At 54.2% G+C, this 14,101-nt stretch overlaps 1 protein-coding gene and 1 long non-coding RNA gene across 3 annotated transcripts in view; one reads left to right on the top strand and one right to left on the bottom strand.

The window, feature by feature from the left end:
* Positions 1 to 9,909, bottom strand: part of Prdm11 (PR/SET domain 11) — an 82,144-nt gene extending 72,235 nt beyond the window's left edge. For both annotated transcript variants that reach the window (XM_085696625.2, XM_085696635.2), the window contains exon 1: positions 9,433 to 9,909. In XM_085696625.2, coding sequence (XP_085552751.2) covers positions 9,433 to 9,615 — 183 coding nt within the window. In that variant the 5' untranslated portion in view covers positions 9,616 to 9,909. The remainder of the gene's footprint in view (positions 1 to 9,432) is intronic.
* On the top strand, positions 206 to 2,098 carry LOC146892632 (uncharacterized). The gene is made up of 2 exons (XR_015004124.2): positions 206 to 913; positions 1,814 to 2,098. It is a non-coding gene; the product is annotated as an uncharacterized LOC146892632 (long non-coding RNA).
* Positions 9,910 to 14,101: the final 4,192 nt, after the last annotated feature.

Here is a 14,101-nt window from a genome sequence, read left to right as displayed (position 1 = left end):
GATGCCAAGAAAATAAAGGGGCAGTGCCTGGACTCTAAACCACAACAGTCAGAGAAGCGAGGAGGGGGCTGTTACTGGAAGGCACTAACTGATTTGCCTGAGACAAAATAAGCAGCTGACTGTGCCCTGACTCCTGGGTGCAGCCTTAGAGGATTACACTGTGTGTGTGTGGGGGGGGGGGGGGTCCTGCCAAACAGGCTGGGAGTGTCCTTTGAGAAATAGGGACATTGAGAAGCAAGGCAGTCCTGCATGACATTCACCAGGGAAATTGCCAGCTTTGGGGGAGAGTGAGTAGCAGGAGGAAACCTGAGGCCAGGGCCACTAACCTGGAACCTGCTCCCTCCCCACCCCACCCCACCCCCGACAGAGTGCCCACCCAGGTTGCCACTCTGCCAGTGTGACCGGAATCACTATCAAAACCCAGGCAGCTCAGTGACTCTGGACAGGTTGGCCTGCAGCCCGTGCTGGGTCAGTGAGGAAGGCCTGACCTGTCCCACCCTGTTCTGTAGGACTACAGAGACTCTGAACAGCAGCTGCCCAGCCTCCAGCTGCTGCAGAACCCAGCTGGTCTGAAAGCGAAACACAGAGAGAGAGCCAGGGGCACCCTTAACAGGGCCCCACGGAGACGGGTGAGGCTGGTGCTTGTGGGAAGGGTGCTCCCACAGCTCCCTCCTGGGCACCCCCCCTCCTTGGGCTTGTGGCCACATGCAGGCCCAGGCACACCTTGGGCTGTTCCCAGAAACCCAAGGACAAGGTGGGTCCCTCAACTCAGAAAAGAGGCTGGGAAGAGCTGAGGGAGGAACTTCTAAACACTACGTAATGGTCCTTTGGACTGGCCCAGCTTCCAGGTGTGGCAGGAACGCAGGCCCCAGACCTGGCCATTAGAGGAACCACACACAGGAGACAACTTCAGGTCAGTGTCCCTTCTTATCCCACCCCCTGGCCCCAGGTCTCCAGAAAGCAGGCCACAAGCCCCTGTGATACCAGCCTCTACAACAAGCCCTAACTTCCCTCCTTGAATATGGTCCCACCAGGCCCAGAGATTCTGGACGCCCCACTGGCTGCTCTCCAGGCCACACTGGCTGCTCTCCAGGCCACACCCCTGAAGCTCTGGTGTTAGAGGTGGGGGGAATGAAGCTCCCCCAACAGATGTCAGCCCATGACCAGGACGGCCTGGCTGTGGCCTCACCCCAGGGGCCTGCAGGCTCACCAGCCAGAACTGCCTCATAGTATAGACAGATAGCTCGTCCCTGGCAACTCCCAAGGGCAGCCTCCCTGACAGGCAGAAAGAAGGAGTGTGCACCAGGGTGGTCTTGTCCTCTAAATCACCAGGACCGTGTGTATCCCCATTCCAAGCCTCCCACCACAGGGGCAGTTCTCAACCTAAAAGCTGACTGCATTTCACCTCTCCTGAGGAACTTCCAGGGCCACTCCTTCCAGTCCAGAGCCATCTCCTCCTTCTCCCAAATGCCAAGCCTACCTGTCACTCAATGGACCACAGGCCCTCCCACTGCTCACCTTTGCACATTGTTCTCAGTGCCCAAATGCCCTTCCCTCCACCTGACACACTTCTGCTGGGTTCTTTTTTTTTGGGGGGGGGGGAGGAGTGTCCAGCTGCTCACCTACCTCTGGGAAGTAAACCTGCACTTCCTTCCCCACTGCCCAAAGCCACTCCTTAAAGTTCCTGCCTTCACTCAAAGCCAGGCTTGGCACCAGAGCTGCTCAAACTATCTGTGGTCAAGAGACTTTGTTTCAGCTTCCAAACAGCGACCCATGGTTGGCTTTGTAAACTGTGATGGACCATGTGTTGCAGGAGGAAGAGCTTCTCCAGTTTGTTCTCCGAGCCTGTACCGCTCTCCGCTCTCCCTCCAGGCGACCTGTAACCCTTGCCCACCTAGGCCAGACGTCCACCCGGCACACACTGGACAGCCCTGGCCAGGCTGCTGCTTGCCGAGCGATCCAAGGAGATCCAGTAGTGTTTGCATCTCCAGATTCCAAAAGGGCACCGCTGGCAAAACATTGGGTGGGAAGGTCTGAACACCCCATAATACAGCTGCACCTGTGCCAAGAGCCCCCCACTTCCCAAGCTGACCTGGGTCATGGTTCTTTGTGTCCTATGTTTTCACTGCGCTACCCGGCAGCCAAGGGGAGGGATGAGGAAGTCACCAGTCACCCAGGGCAAAGATCCTGCAGGCCAGGTCACCACCAGCAGTAACACAGAGCTGGCTCAGCCTTTACCAGCTGCGTGACCTTGGACCTACATTTCACCTTACAAACTGGATCCCAGAACACCAGCATCGCGGGATGGCTGAGGTTCGTGGGATGTGCACACATAAGTGCCTCCTGCACGCATGGCTGCTACTGGGGCTTAGAGGGAGCTCAACGTTTCTTGGGATTTCATACTACATCTTTGGGGGTAAGTCCTGTGCCAGCTGCTAAGCCACCGGTCTCTTTAGCACACTTCCTCTTCCCTTCCCAAGGCAAGAGGCTTCTCCTCACCGCAGCCGCTCACTTGGTCACTGAGTCTTCGGCAAACACCAAGCTCCCTGGCTAGTCTGACTTGCCTTCTGGAACCCAGCTGGCCTGCAGAGGGCTTTACAGGCATATAGATAGACGGGCACACACAGGGTAAGCCATCCTGACCGTAGTGGGACTGTGAGGTTTGAGCGAGGTCCCACACACAGTTTCCACCCCCCAGAGTCACACCCTACCTCAGGCCACGGTAATATTGGGTCTACTGGATGCGTCCCCATGACAAGCTGCCTCCCTGCAGGAACCAAGGGTCTGCTTGGCCATTGTTCCTGCCTCTCTTGTATCCTAAGCCAGGTACGCCATCACCAGGGACGCTGGTAGTGGGACCTTTTCTTGACCCTCATCCTTTCCCTCCAGAAAAGTCTGAGAAAACAGGCGACGGCAGTCTGTGAGCTCTGCCTCTGTAGGAGTGGCTCCACATTTCCTTTCTCAGTGATGTCCACACCAGCTCAGCTCAGGGTTGAGTCAAATCCTATCCAGAGCCCCACTCCCACCCCTGTAGCCTGCTCACCGTGTGTTTACTTACAACCCTTCCCCAAGTATTGAAACTGCTTACTACGAATATATCCAGGAGAGAGGCCCTGGGGCACAGCAGAAGGTGAGGTTTGGAGGCTGGCCACTCTAACGCACATGACTTTTCATAAGTCACTTCTAGCCTCTGAGCTTCAGTTTCCTCAAGGACACCATGAGGTGTCCTGTGAGCTTACCTGTTTGCCTTGGGAGTCTGGATAAAGGTTTGGGGAGAAGGCAGAACAGGGGTGGGGTGGAATTCAGAGTCTCCTTCTGTGTCAGAGGGCAGAGCAGAAAGCTCCAGAGGCTCAGGTGTGTCTCCTGGAAAAGACAGAACTGCCTGCACAGTCACCCTGCTCTGAGGCTGATGCCGGGAGGCAGGGCGCCAGCCGTCCATGTCTGCCCCCCCCCCATCATCGCTTCACCTGAGACTCTTGGTCGAGCCAAGTGTGATGCTGCATTCTGAGTGTGAGGTTCCCAGGGTGGGGAAGGTCCTGGACCCAGCTGCGTCAGCCAAGATCCTACCAATCAAATCTGTTTTAAAGCACAAGAAACCTGTTGGGAGTTATTAGATAAGACAGATCGTGGCCCCTAAGGCTTCCTTTGTGATGTAGCTTTCACAGGGTGACCGGGAAGAGTCCAAGCTGTGTGTCCTTCAATCAGTCAAGGGACCTCTCTGAGCCACAAGTTCCCCTTCCATAAATGGATGCCAAGGTCCCTGATACTCAATAAATGTGTCCCCCACCATAGAAGCTTAACAGTGTCTCAGTTTGGCACTGACAACAAAGAGGGAAAGATTTTCTTTCACGAATATGAGGCAGGATTGATACCCTCATCTCAGTGGCCAGAAGAGGAAACTGAAGCCAGTCAGCACAGAGGCTTCTATCCATCTCTTTTAGGGTACCTTGTTCTCAGTAAGGGATACCAGATTATCTCCATGCCCAGGACATGCTTCCCTGGTGCACAGTGACTATGGATCCAGGTAGGTAGCTCCAAGTTAAGTGACACCAGGCACTGGTGCCCGGTGCTTGCTGGGAGCTGTCTGTGCAGCCCTAAGCTGGGTGGTAACTGTTATCACTCTCTTCTACATTCAGGGAACAGCCAGCCTGGGAGCACTTGACCTGAGCCCCATGTCCTCTGCAAGGCACAACCCCAACCCCCACCAAATTGCTATCTCCCTGCAAGGGCTCAGATCCGGGCATTCCCAAGCGACACCGTGTAGGATTCTCTGTCTGCTCGAGCTGACCCTTCACCTGTCTGCTCTGACCCGCAACCATCCTGCTGGCTTCACCCTCCTCTTCTATCACCTCAGCAAACCTTTCTATCCAGCATTTCTGGACCAAGCGTCTGGTCACTGTGTCTTAGAAAAGCCTTCTGAGGCTCCTTGCAGCCCAGTGTGCAAACTTGTGCAACTCCGCTAGGGACTGGCGTCAGGGAGCACTCAGGGGCCGGGTGGCCCAGCTTCAGATCCCAGTTACACAGCTTACCCTTTCTGATCCTCAGCATCCTAAACTATAGACGAGGGAAACAAAGATGAGGCAGAGAATGCCCTTCATGAGGCATGCCAGTAACTTGCAACCTCACACAACACTCCTCTCACAGGAGTGAACCAGGTCTCAGAAATTCCAGCTCTCTGAGAACTAACAGAGAGGGAGAAATAAAAAATAGGTAAGGAAGACATAAGGCAAGTTAAAGAGAGAAAGCAGGAAGCTGAGGGAGGGAGCTCTGTGGGTTACAACTCTCAGCAGGAAAGCGCCGCAGGAGGCAGTATTTTGGCAGTCCCGGTGATGGAGATGAAGCCACAACAGAGCTAACTGGACAGCAGTACTACAGGGAGATGGCCCAGGGCAGGAGGAGGACACGGCTCTGCTCCACCTGTCCCACCCTCTCGCATCCATCCATCCACTCATCAACCACAGACCCACGCTTTCCAAGGCTGTCCACAGGTCTCCTCTCTCTCCCCCTTGACATCCTGCCCATCTTCAAAACCCAGGTTGAAGACTTCCTCTTCTGAGACTGTTCCTTGACTGGGACTCCACAGCTATCCCCTTTCCCATCGACCATAACCTATGACATTTAATTGTGTTTAGCTCTCCACTGGCTTGTGAGCTGTGTAAGGCAGGGACCGAGTGGCCCAAGCCTGGCACGGCAAGAATACATGACGAAGGAATGAAGGGCAGGATGACACCCAGTCCCAGGCCCCTGATTTCCCCTCCTGCAGCCTTTCGTTGGGGGGATGCCACCAGTGTTAGGACACAGTGTGTATGTGATACTGGCCCTCTCAGTCTCAGCTGACACGAATCTGCAATAGGAAATACGCTTTTTAAAATAACAGCGCACATTTTTCTCCTTCTTTTCTCCCTCTCTTTTGTCTTCTGGCTTTCTGCGTGGCTTGTTTTTCCGGCATGGCCCCTGGGCCAGCTGCCGAGAAGCCCCTCCCTGGCTTCTCTGAGAACACGGGGCTCTGGGCCTCCAAACACTTGCAGACTTCACTCAGAGGTGGAGATTACCAGCTACCCTCAGAACAAGTCCTCAAGTCCACTCCCAGGTACTCCCAGGCTAGGCACTCCTCGGCTCAAACCCAGGGGGGCCATCTGACCCCACATGACACTTTAACAGCACCCACACACTCTCCAGCCACCAAGCCACTCCTGCCTCTCAGAGGCTGGCCTGGGCCCCTTCCTCACATCCATGCTTCTCCTGTCGTTCTCGCCCTCAACACCCTGCCCATCCTAATCAAGGAGGTCCCGGGACCCTCTGCCTTGGCTGCAAGAGTCTGCTCTCAGGAGGTGACATCAGACTGCCACTTTTCAATTCTGATCATGCGTTAGCTCTGTACCCCTCACCCCAGCTCTCAGAGTCTCAGTACCCCGATCTGGGAACACCTGTGGGTGTCTTCAGAACAGGGATGCAGTATGGAGTAGCCTGCTCTTGAGTGTGTCCCTAGTGGTTCATGTGCATGCCCCGAGACAGTGCAGAGGTGGTAGTACTTGAAGAAACGGGGCCCACGAGGAGGTCCCTGGGTCACTGAGGGCTTGGAGGCCCAGCAGGAGGTCCCTGGGTCACTTAGGGCTTGAAGACACAGGGCCCACGAGGAGGTCCCTGGGTTACTGAGGGTCCCGTCCTGAAAGGAACTAGCAGTTCTTTGTGGAAGCCTGATGTGTTCTTTGAAGATGGTCCTTCCAGACTGCCTGTCTTACCATGTGACCTTCTACGGTGCCATCCACCACAGTGAGACACTGTCAAGGGGACCCTCCCTAGAGCTGGAGTCATGTTGTTTGGACCTTCAGATTCCAAAGCAGCTAAATGAATGCCCTTGCCTCAGACATAGTGTCCGACAGGGTAAGCCCTTGGGAAACACCAGCTGCTGTCAACCATCCTCCCCACCTGTCAGCTCTTTCCCTGATCATCTTCTTACATCACTGGAGACCCTGGGGGTCTCCGATCTTATCCCTTATGCTCCCGGAACTGCCCATCAACGTTTTCTGAGCTCAGCACTGCTGGGCCCGGGCATCTGCAAAGACCACGAGCTTCACACTCGCCCTCTACGAGTTACTCAAGGCTGTGTCTGAAACCTCCCAGCTGGGATTCGGGTCAGGGACTCGGAGCATACCGCCTGTACTCCACCTTTGCTCACGGTGATTCCCACTCACGGTCAAGGACTCACAGAAGGCAGCTCTCAGACACAAGCCACCTACCTGGAACAGGACCTGTGGTCTGGTGATGATGTGAGACCATAAGCCCGGGTCTCAGAGGTTTAAAACAACAAAGGTCTATCTCTCACTTGTACTGCATGGTTATGAACCATCAAAGAACACTGCTTAGGATGTGAACCAGAAGCAGCTCCCATCCTGCTTCCAGATGCCACACCACCAAGAACGAGAAGCTAGGAGAGTCTCCCATTGACAGAGAAGCTAGGAGCGTCTCCCATTGACAGCTAAATGCTCTAAGCCTCAAGTAACCCATCTCTGTGGGTCCAAACTCACTAGCTAGTCACACGGCCTCATCCTAGAATAAGAGGACCTGAACTCCGCCTTGTGGTATGCCTGGATTCGCTGGAAATACCTGTGGGAGACCACAAAAGACCACCCTTCCACACCATCCTGCCCTCACCATCTTTCGCTCATTCATAAATTCTAGGTCAGGATTCCAAGAGGGGTCGACCAGGGCAGAGTGGGCTGGACACAGGGAGGGCAGATGAGGCTGAGGAAGGCAGACATCTCGGTCTAGTGACAATGTGGTCCTTCATCAGACTCAAGGGGGCGCAGGAGCCTGTGGTGACCTTAGCTGTACCACTCCTGACTGCAGTGGGCAGCTGGGCGAGAGCAGGTGCATTCTCTTGGGCTCTATAAGTTGGGCAGTGTGGCTTCACCAACATGTCGTGAGTTGTGGGGAGAGGAAGCCAGGACGGATTGGCTGAAGAGAGCTTCCTGGGCCTGGAGATGGGTGAACTGGCTAAGGGAAACAGACTCTAGCGTGTTTCCCACAAGGACCTGTGACATTCTGCACCCTTGAGTGACATCAGCAGTGGAGGAAGCTTATGAAGGCAAAGTTATGAATATGTTAAGATCCTCAAGCGAGAGACCTCGGGACAACTTAATAAGCAGGCCTGACCCTCCAGTTCCTGTTCTATGGTCTTTCTCTCCTTTACATTTGCTGATTAAGACCGTGTTAAATCTAGGTGAAGAGGTAGCCAGATGGTAGACGCTCACCAGGCAGACAACTCGGAGAACCAATCTGAGAAACACGGGGACTGAAAAACTCCAGCAACCCAGGTGGGAGGTGGTGACTATGGTGACAGACTAAGGGTCCCTGGGACAAAAAACAAAACAAAACAAAACCCTCATCTCTGAGAAGGACACTCAGAAGAGACCCCTAAGAACAGCTGCTCCTTGGGGGCACTGCCAGTTAGGGGCTGTGTGAAACAGGCTGGGGTCTGGCAAGCAATTGCGATACCCAAGATGGTTCTCACTTCTGAAACCATGGACCAGACCCTGGGTCAATCACTTGACTGCTCCTATCTCAATGCTCTTCTGGCTGACTCCTAGCAGGGCTGCACTGAGCCCACTGTAGGGAGGAAAAGCGCCCTGAAGACATCAACACCAGCCCTCCAAGTCCAATGCCCTGTGGGAAGGATCCTGAAGATGCCCTTCCCATGAAACTAAAGAAATCAAGGGGCCTGGACTATGTGCCCAGAAGGTTCCCAGCAGAGACCATGCCCCACTCCCTAGGGATGATGCAAACAAGCTGGGGCTTCTGACTCATACACCATACACCGTGGACTACCAAACCAAGACCCAGGAACGTCCCAGCCTTCCTCTATAGGGGACAAGTGGGCAAGGCAAGTGGGGGTGCCACAGGCGTCACACTTCATGGAAAATTAGTCTACTTCAGGGTGGACAAAACTCCCGAAGTTTATAGCGTCCCCAAGATGAAGCACAACCTTCTTTCACCACTCGCAGTCCCCAAGCACAAAGGACTGGGTGTGCTTCTTCTAGATGACTCTAAACTACAGACCACAGCTATCCTCCATAAGAAGCCATGGCCAGAAAATAAAACAAAATAGGAGGCTTTCCTCCTCTGTGTTGCCAACTCATCCTAAGGGTCTGAGCTCCTTCTCTGGAGTGCTCAAGACACCAGCAACTTTTTGCCGTCCTCGCCCAAGGCTGCTCCGTAGTCCCTGCAGCGACTTGCCTAGGGCACGTTGGCCTTGACGGAGGAAGGTCATTGGCCACCAAGTTTCTGCAGTTTTTGCATCACATAGTACCTTGGGGACCAGTAATGGGGAGGTGGGGGTGGAGACGACACTCAGGAACGATTTCCCGAAGAGTCCACGCCGCAATCAAGACTTAAAATAGATGAAAGCCACGCCCTTCCTCTGCCGCCCTAGGCCCGCAGTGGGTGGCAGAGAAGAACGCAGTCCCTAAGCCCCCAGCCCAGTCCGGGAGCCCTGGCTACCGGGTCCCCGCAACTAGGCCAGCGGCCGCATCCCGCCCTCGCCCCGCCCTGCCCCCTGTCTACGCGTTCTCTTTCCGAACGCCGGGCCGGAGAAGCCGCTCCCATTGGCCGGCAGCCGCGTCCGTCAGCGCGCGGCGGAGCCGAGGAAAAGGCTACAGTGGAACAAGGCGGGCGAGTGCGCGGAGGAAGGAGGCGGAGGCTGGGCCGCCCGAGGCCCGCGGCGGGCGGCCGCGGCAACCTGCGGGCCCGGGCCACCTCGGAGCCCGCCCCGCAGCCGGTGCTACGGCCCGTGCCCCGTCGTCCGCACGCGCCCCGCTGCCCAGTGTCCCCGTGCGCGCGTCGCCGCGGTCCCCGCGCTGGTTGGCGAGCCGCCCAGCGCCTTCCGTAGCCATGTTCGCGTTCATGGCCACGGTGGCCACCGGGCCCACTCACCTTCGCGGGCTCCCACGCGGGGCGGCGACCCGGGCCGGGGCGGCGGGGCGCGGCGGGACAGGGCGGCCGCGCGCGGGATCCCCGGCCGGGCAAAGTTTCAGCGCCGGCAGCAGCACGGCGGCGACTCGCTGCTGCTCTCCTCCCCTGCTTTGACCACCATCTTATTAGTACAGGAAATGACATGGAAAACGGAAGAAAGCGGCGTTTGGGGCAGACGCGGACCCCCCAATTCAGGGGGCCGGAGCCGGGCCTCGCCGAGCCCCGCGTCCCCCGAGCCGGCCCCGCGCGGGAGCTCGCGCGTCCCCGCCGCGCGCCCCACGGGGCGGGCGACGCTGCGGAGGAGGAGCGGGCTGCGCCAACTTTGCGCCCGGGATACTTTCGGGGGGTCGTGCTGGAAAGTTGTGGCGTTTGCGCAAGTCTATCCGAGGGTGCCCACTGGCTCTGCCCAGCTTCGATGCTGTCGGTCTGGAACCGAATAAATAGTCAGAGGGCGATAAATGTGTTTATAATTTTAACCCTTACTGGGTCCCCTTCCCGGCCCCTTTAACCCTTTGGGTGCTCGGCAGTTTGGAAGTACCAACCAAAGTTGGGTGATGTGTGTCCCACTGAACACCAAGAAGAAGGGCCCTGGGGCGCAATAAAAAATTAAGTATGTGGGGCTGCAGGCTTAAAGGGTGAGCCTCACTTGCTGCTCAGATCAAAGTACAGTACCGAGTCAGAATAGAAATCTGGGAGCGACTGCTCCGTAGCTCATTTGGAAAAGATGTTTAAGAAGCCCTTCTTTGCCCGGTGCCTCATTTTCTCCGTCTGTGAAATGGGACTCAGCAAGAAGAAATATTGAAGGGATGTAGTGAGGCTGGGGTCTTTTGAAGAAACTGTGGTTGGAGAGATGGGGAACCAGGACAGCCATACCCCAAGCAGCCCCTTCTTTTTACTGCCCCCCACAAGGGAAGGCTGAGTGGTGTGGGGTCCCTGGGTTCACCTCAGGCTACAAGTTGTCAAAAAGGAGTCTACCTCAGGAAGAGGTCTTAGAAGACCTGCCCAGTGCCAGGTTGTCCTGGAAGGACCAGACAGTTCCAAGAAGCAGAGGGCTGTCCAAGGGTGGACACCCACTCCTGTGGTGAGTTTCTGGACACCTGATGGGGACTAGCAGAGGAGGAGCCGTGACAACTTATTTCTCTTGACCTTGATAGCTTGCATTATGACCTTGAGTGTCTACAGCTTTGACTCTGTTTCCTCATCTTGCAAGGTTGTAAGGTCCAGCTGCCAGCTCTAGTGTGAGCCCTGAGGGTGTAAAGAGTCCAGAACCAGCTGTAATACTACAGAGCTGTCTAGATGCTGTGCTGTTCGGCAGTCAACAACTGTGGCTTTCTGAAGCTCTGGGTATTGCAGGTAATGTAGATGAGGACCAGGAACCGTGTTTTCCAGTGAGGCTCCAGCCCAGTCAGAGGTCTGTAAGCCTACCTCAAGTTCATGCCCTAACCAACACACCATGGAGGAGTTAGCCACTTGTCTCTTCTGTGGGGAAGAGCCCATACATGAAACACCAAAGGTGGTCCAGGAATCCACAGGGTGGCATGCCTGGAGGGCAAGTAATGACCTGGAGATGTCCATGTGCCCTGGGTTTGACACATGGCTTGCAGGGACTAGTGAGTGCCTGGTGCAGAGTAGATAGGATGAAGACAGAGATAGAGGAAACGAAAGAGTGTGGCCACACACCAGAGGCCCTTTAGAGACCGAACAGTCTTTGGAGACTGGTTTTCTCTGATCTGAACCATTTGACAGGGTTTATAGGACCCCCTACAGAAAATGGTCAAGGTAAGACAAGCCCCTTGCTTCAAGCTTCCCTCTGTGGGTAAGCTGGGCCTGAATCCCAGAAATGTGGTGGGAGAGTGCTCACTGGAGATCCCGGGGGGGGGGGGGTCCCTCAGGGACAGGAGCTGAAATGAATAGGACATACAGCATCCCTTTGCCTTCTCAGTCATCTGAGGCAAGTAGCGTTTCTCACCAAAAGGGAAACATCCTCAGAGAGGTCCAACCTGCCTGAAATCATAAAGCTAGTTAGAGGCAGGGGGAGAGCCAAGCCGGACTTGAAATGTCCTCCCTCCATTAGACAGTGTCTTCTCCCCTTCTCCTTACTCTTTCCCACAGTGTGACCAAGGATTTCCTATGTTTTCTTCCTTAACTGTTGCACACAAAGAGTTCGCCACTGTCTTGTGAGAGGAAGCCAGGGTCTGCCTCCCCTCTCCTTGCAAAAATGTCCCCATGAAGATGTCAAGATGTGGTTTACGAGTAGATCTTAGCTCTTCAGAGGGAAAGTCAATGTGAGATCCGTTAATAATAAGAATGCCCATCCAGGACAGCCAGGGCTACACAGAGAGACCCTGTCTGAAAATGCTATACGAATTCAATAAATAAAATAAAATAAAATAAAATAAAAACCACTAATAATAATAACAAATAAATAAGGATTCCCAAACAAAACCCATACCCAGTGAGCTATGTGGTAAGTGGCTCCCAGGTCTCTAGAGAGTCATTTCCACACTTAGGGTAAGACAAGCATATTATTTATCCCATCAATTAACCATATCGTCAACAGCCTCAAAGGAGAAATTTCATTCAGGATTTATTGCCTGGAAAAACTAAAACTGGAACAAATTACACCTCCCCCAAGGAACCCGTGAGCGTCTTCCTTGTTAACGAGAGGACCTCTGTGACTGCTGGGGCTGCTCGGGCTTCCCTTTTCACAAGGGCTGCCAGGAAGCTCAGAGCCAAATTCCGTGCTCATTCCCAACCGCATTGGCAGTTGCTTCCTTCTCATTTCTACTTCCCACTTCTAATCCTACTGGCTCAGCCTTGTTTTCTCTGTCTCCCTTTGTGAACGGCAGGAAATAAATCATTCAAATGAGCCCACATTGGAATAGCTACTGAAGTGTCCTGGATCCCATGGGCCTGTTCTCGGCCAGGCGTGGCTCCATTCTGATCTTGCCCACTTGTCCGACAGCTGAGGGATCTCTCTCTGAAGGAGCTGGCTTAAGACCAAGGGATTGCTCACACAGCTGCCGGCAAAGGCTAAGATCAAACAGTCAGGGTCAGGTCATCAGTGCTATTTTGTACTTACTGAAACAGCTAACCCCTCTCCTGCTAACTCCCTAGGACTACAACCCCACCCCACCCCCAACAACACAAGTGTCCCCTAATGGTCCATCCCACTGAGAAATGGCAGGAGACAGCCCTGCCCCTCTGGAGGAACCACTGTCCTTACTGGATTTGTGTCATGTGCCAAGCAAGGAGAGGCAACAGGGTTCCGGAAGGAGACTGGGGTGGGGTGGGAGGACCAGGGTACTGGAGAGTGTCTTTAGACAGGGGAAACCTCTCTGAGGAAGCGCTACTTTAGGGGGCTGTGCTAGGTAGAAGAGACAGTCTTGCCAAGAGCAAAATGGCAGAGTCCTCTGCAGGCTGCACAGTAGGAGGGAAGCAGCAAAGTTAATGAAGGTAGCAGCAGGATCCAAACCCAGGTTTTCCACTTAGAGTTGCTTGAAGAACATGAGAAGCCCCTGAGTCACAGGCTGTGGTGTATGTTTGCACAAGCTCACCTAGCTGCCACGGCGCCTGTGAGTTCCGAAAGAAGTGACTTACAGGAGAAAGGGCTTATTTTAGCTCGAGATTTAAGGTCTAATTCACCGAGGCTGGAGGTCAGAGCAACCGGAGCTCGAGGTGGTGGACCACATTACATCCACAGTCAGGGGAAGAGGGGCATGAGTACACCACAGCTCAGCTTGCCTTCTTGGTCTTATACAGTCCAGGATCCCTTGTCCAGGAATGACCTCACCAATAAGCTAGAGGGGTCTCCACACACCAACTCATATAAGCAAGATGATAGTCCACAGGCATGCCCGAAGCCCACTCCCAGCTGAGTCTGGATTCTGTCAAACTGACAATGAACATTTCTCAGCTCCTTGTCAGCTTGACACCCAAACACATCAGTTTAAGCCATGGCTTTCTACACCTTGTCCTCAACGTCTCATGGTATTGTAATAATTCAAAAACGCATTCTGTCCAGCGTTCAGAGTCCCCGTGGCTTTTTACAATTCCCATGCTGTAAAAGTCTGGAGTCTCACACTTTCTCTCACTTGGGCCCCACAGAACAGCTCCCACAATGAGTGAATGTGTGGGGACTGTCCTTCTTTCTCTTAGGCCCCTGTGCTTGGAGAGGAGCTGCCCTGAGCATCAGTGCCACCTTTATTCTGCTTCTTGTGATTTGCCGTAAAAGCATTCTAATGTTGCAGGCCAGCGTGGCATGGATCATTCTGAGCGTGCCCGTTCATTTCACAACACACTGTGGATGTCTTTACAAGTCTTTTTAAGAGCACCTTTTATCTCTAAGATTTCAAATGGCTGCACTCAGCGCAGCGTGTTGTGACGTGTTTGGAGGCTGCCAATTTTTGCCGTTATAAATAGTGGCGTGATGATATCATTATTTGGTTTGAGGAAGAATTTCCTAGGAATGAAATTCCTGGGGAGTAATCTGTGCCTTTTTCTTTACGTTTCTCTCGAGAACTTCTCATTGGCCTATAATGATGTCAGCAGAGTCTGAGCGTGCACATTGCTGTCCCCAGCTCACTTTGTGAGCATGCCATTTGTGATGGTGGAATGGTAAACTCTGTGA

Source organism: Myodes glareolus, chromosome 10 (genome assembly GCF_982192425.1).
Source record: "Myodes glareolus chromosome 10, mMyoGla1.1, whole genome shotgun sequence".
In the NCBI taxonomy this organism is placed as follows: Eukaryota; Metazoa; Chordata; class Mammalia; order Rodentia; family Cricetidae; genus Myodes; species Myodes glareolus.
Note: the sequence above shows the minus strand (reverse complement) of the source record. Positions and strands in the feature narration are given on the sequence as shown.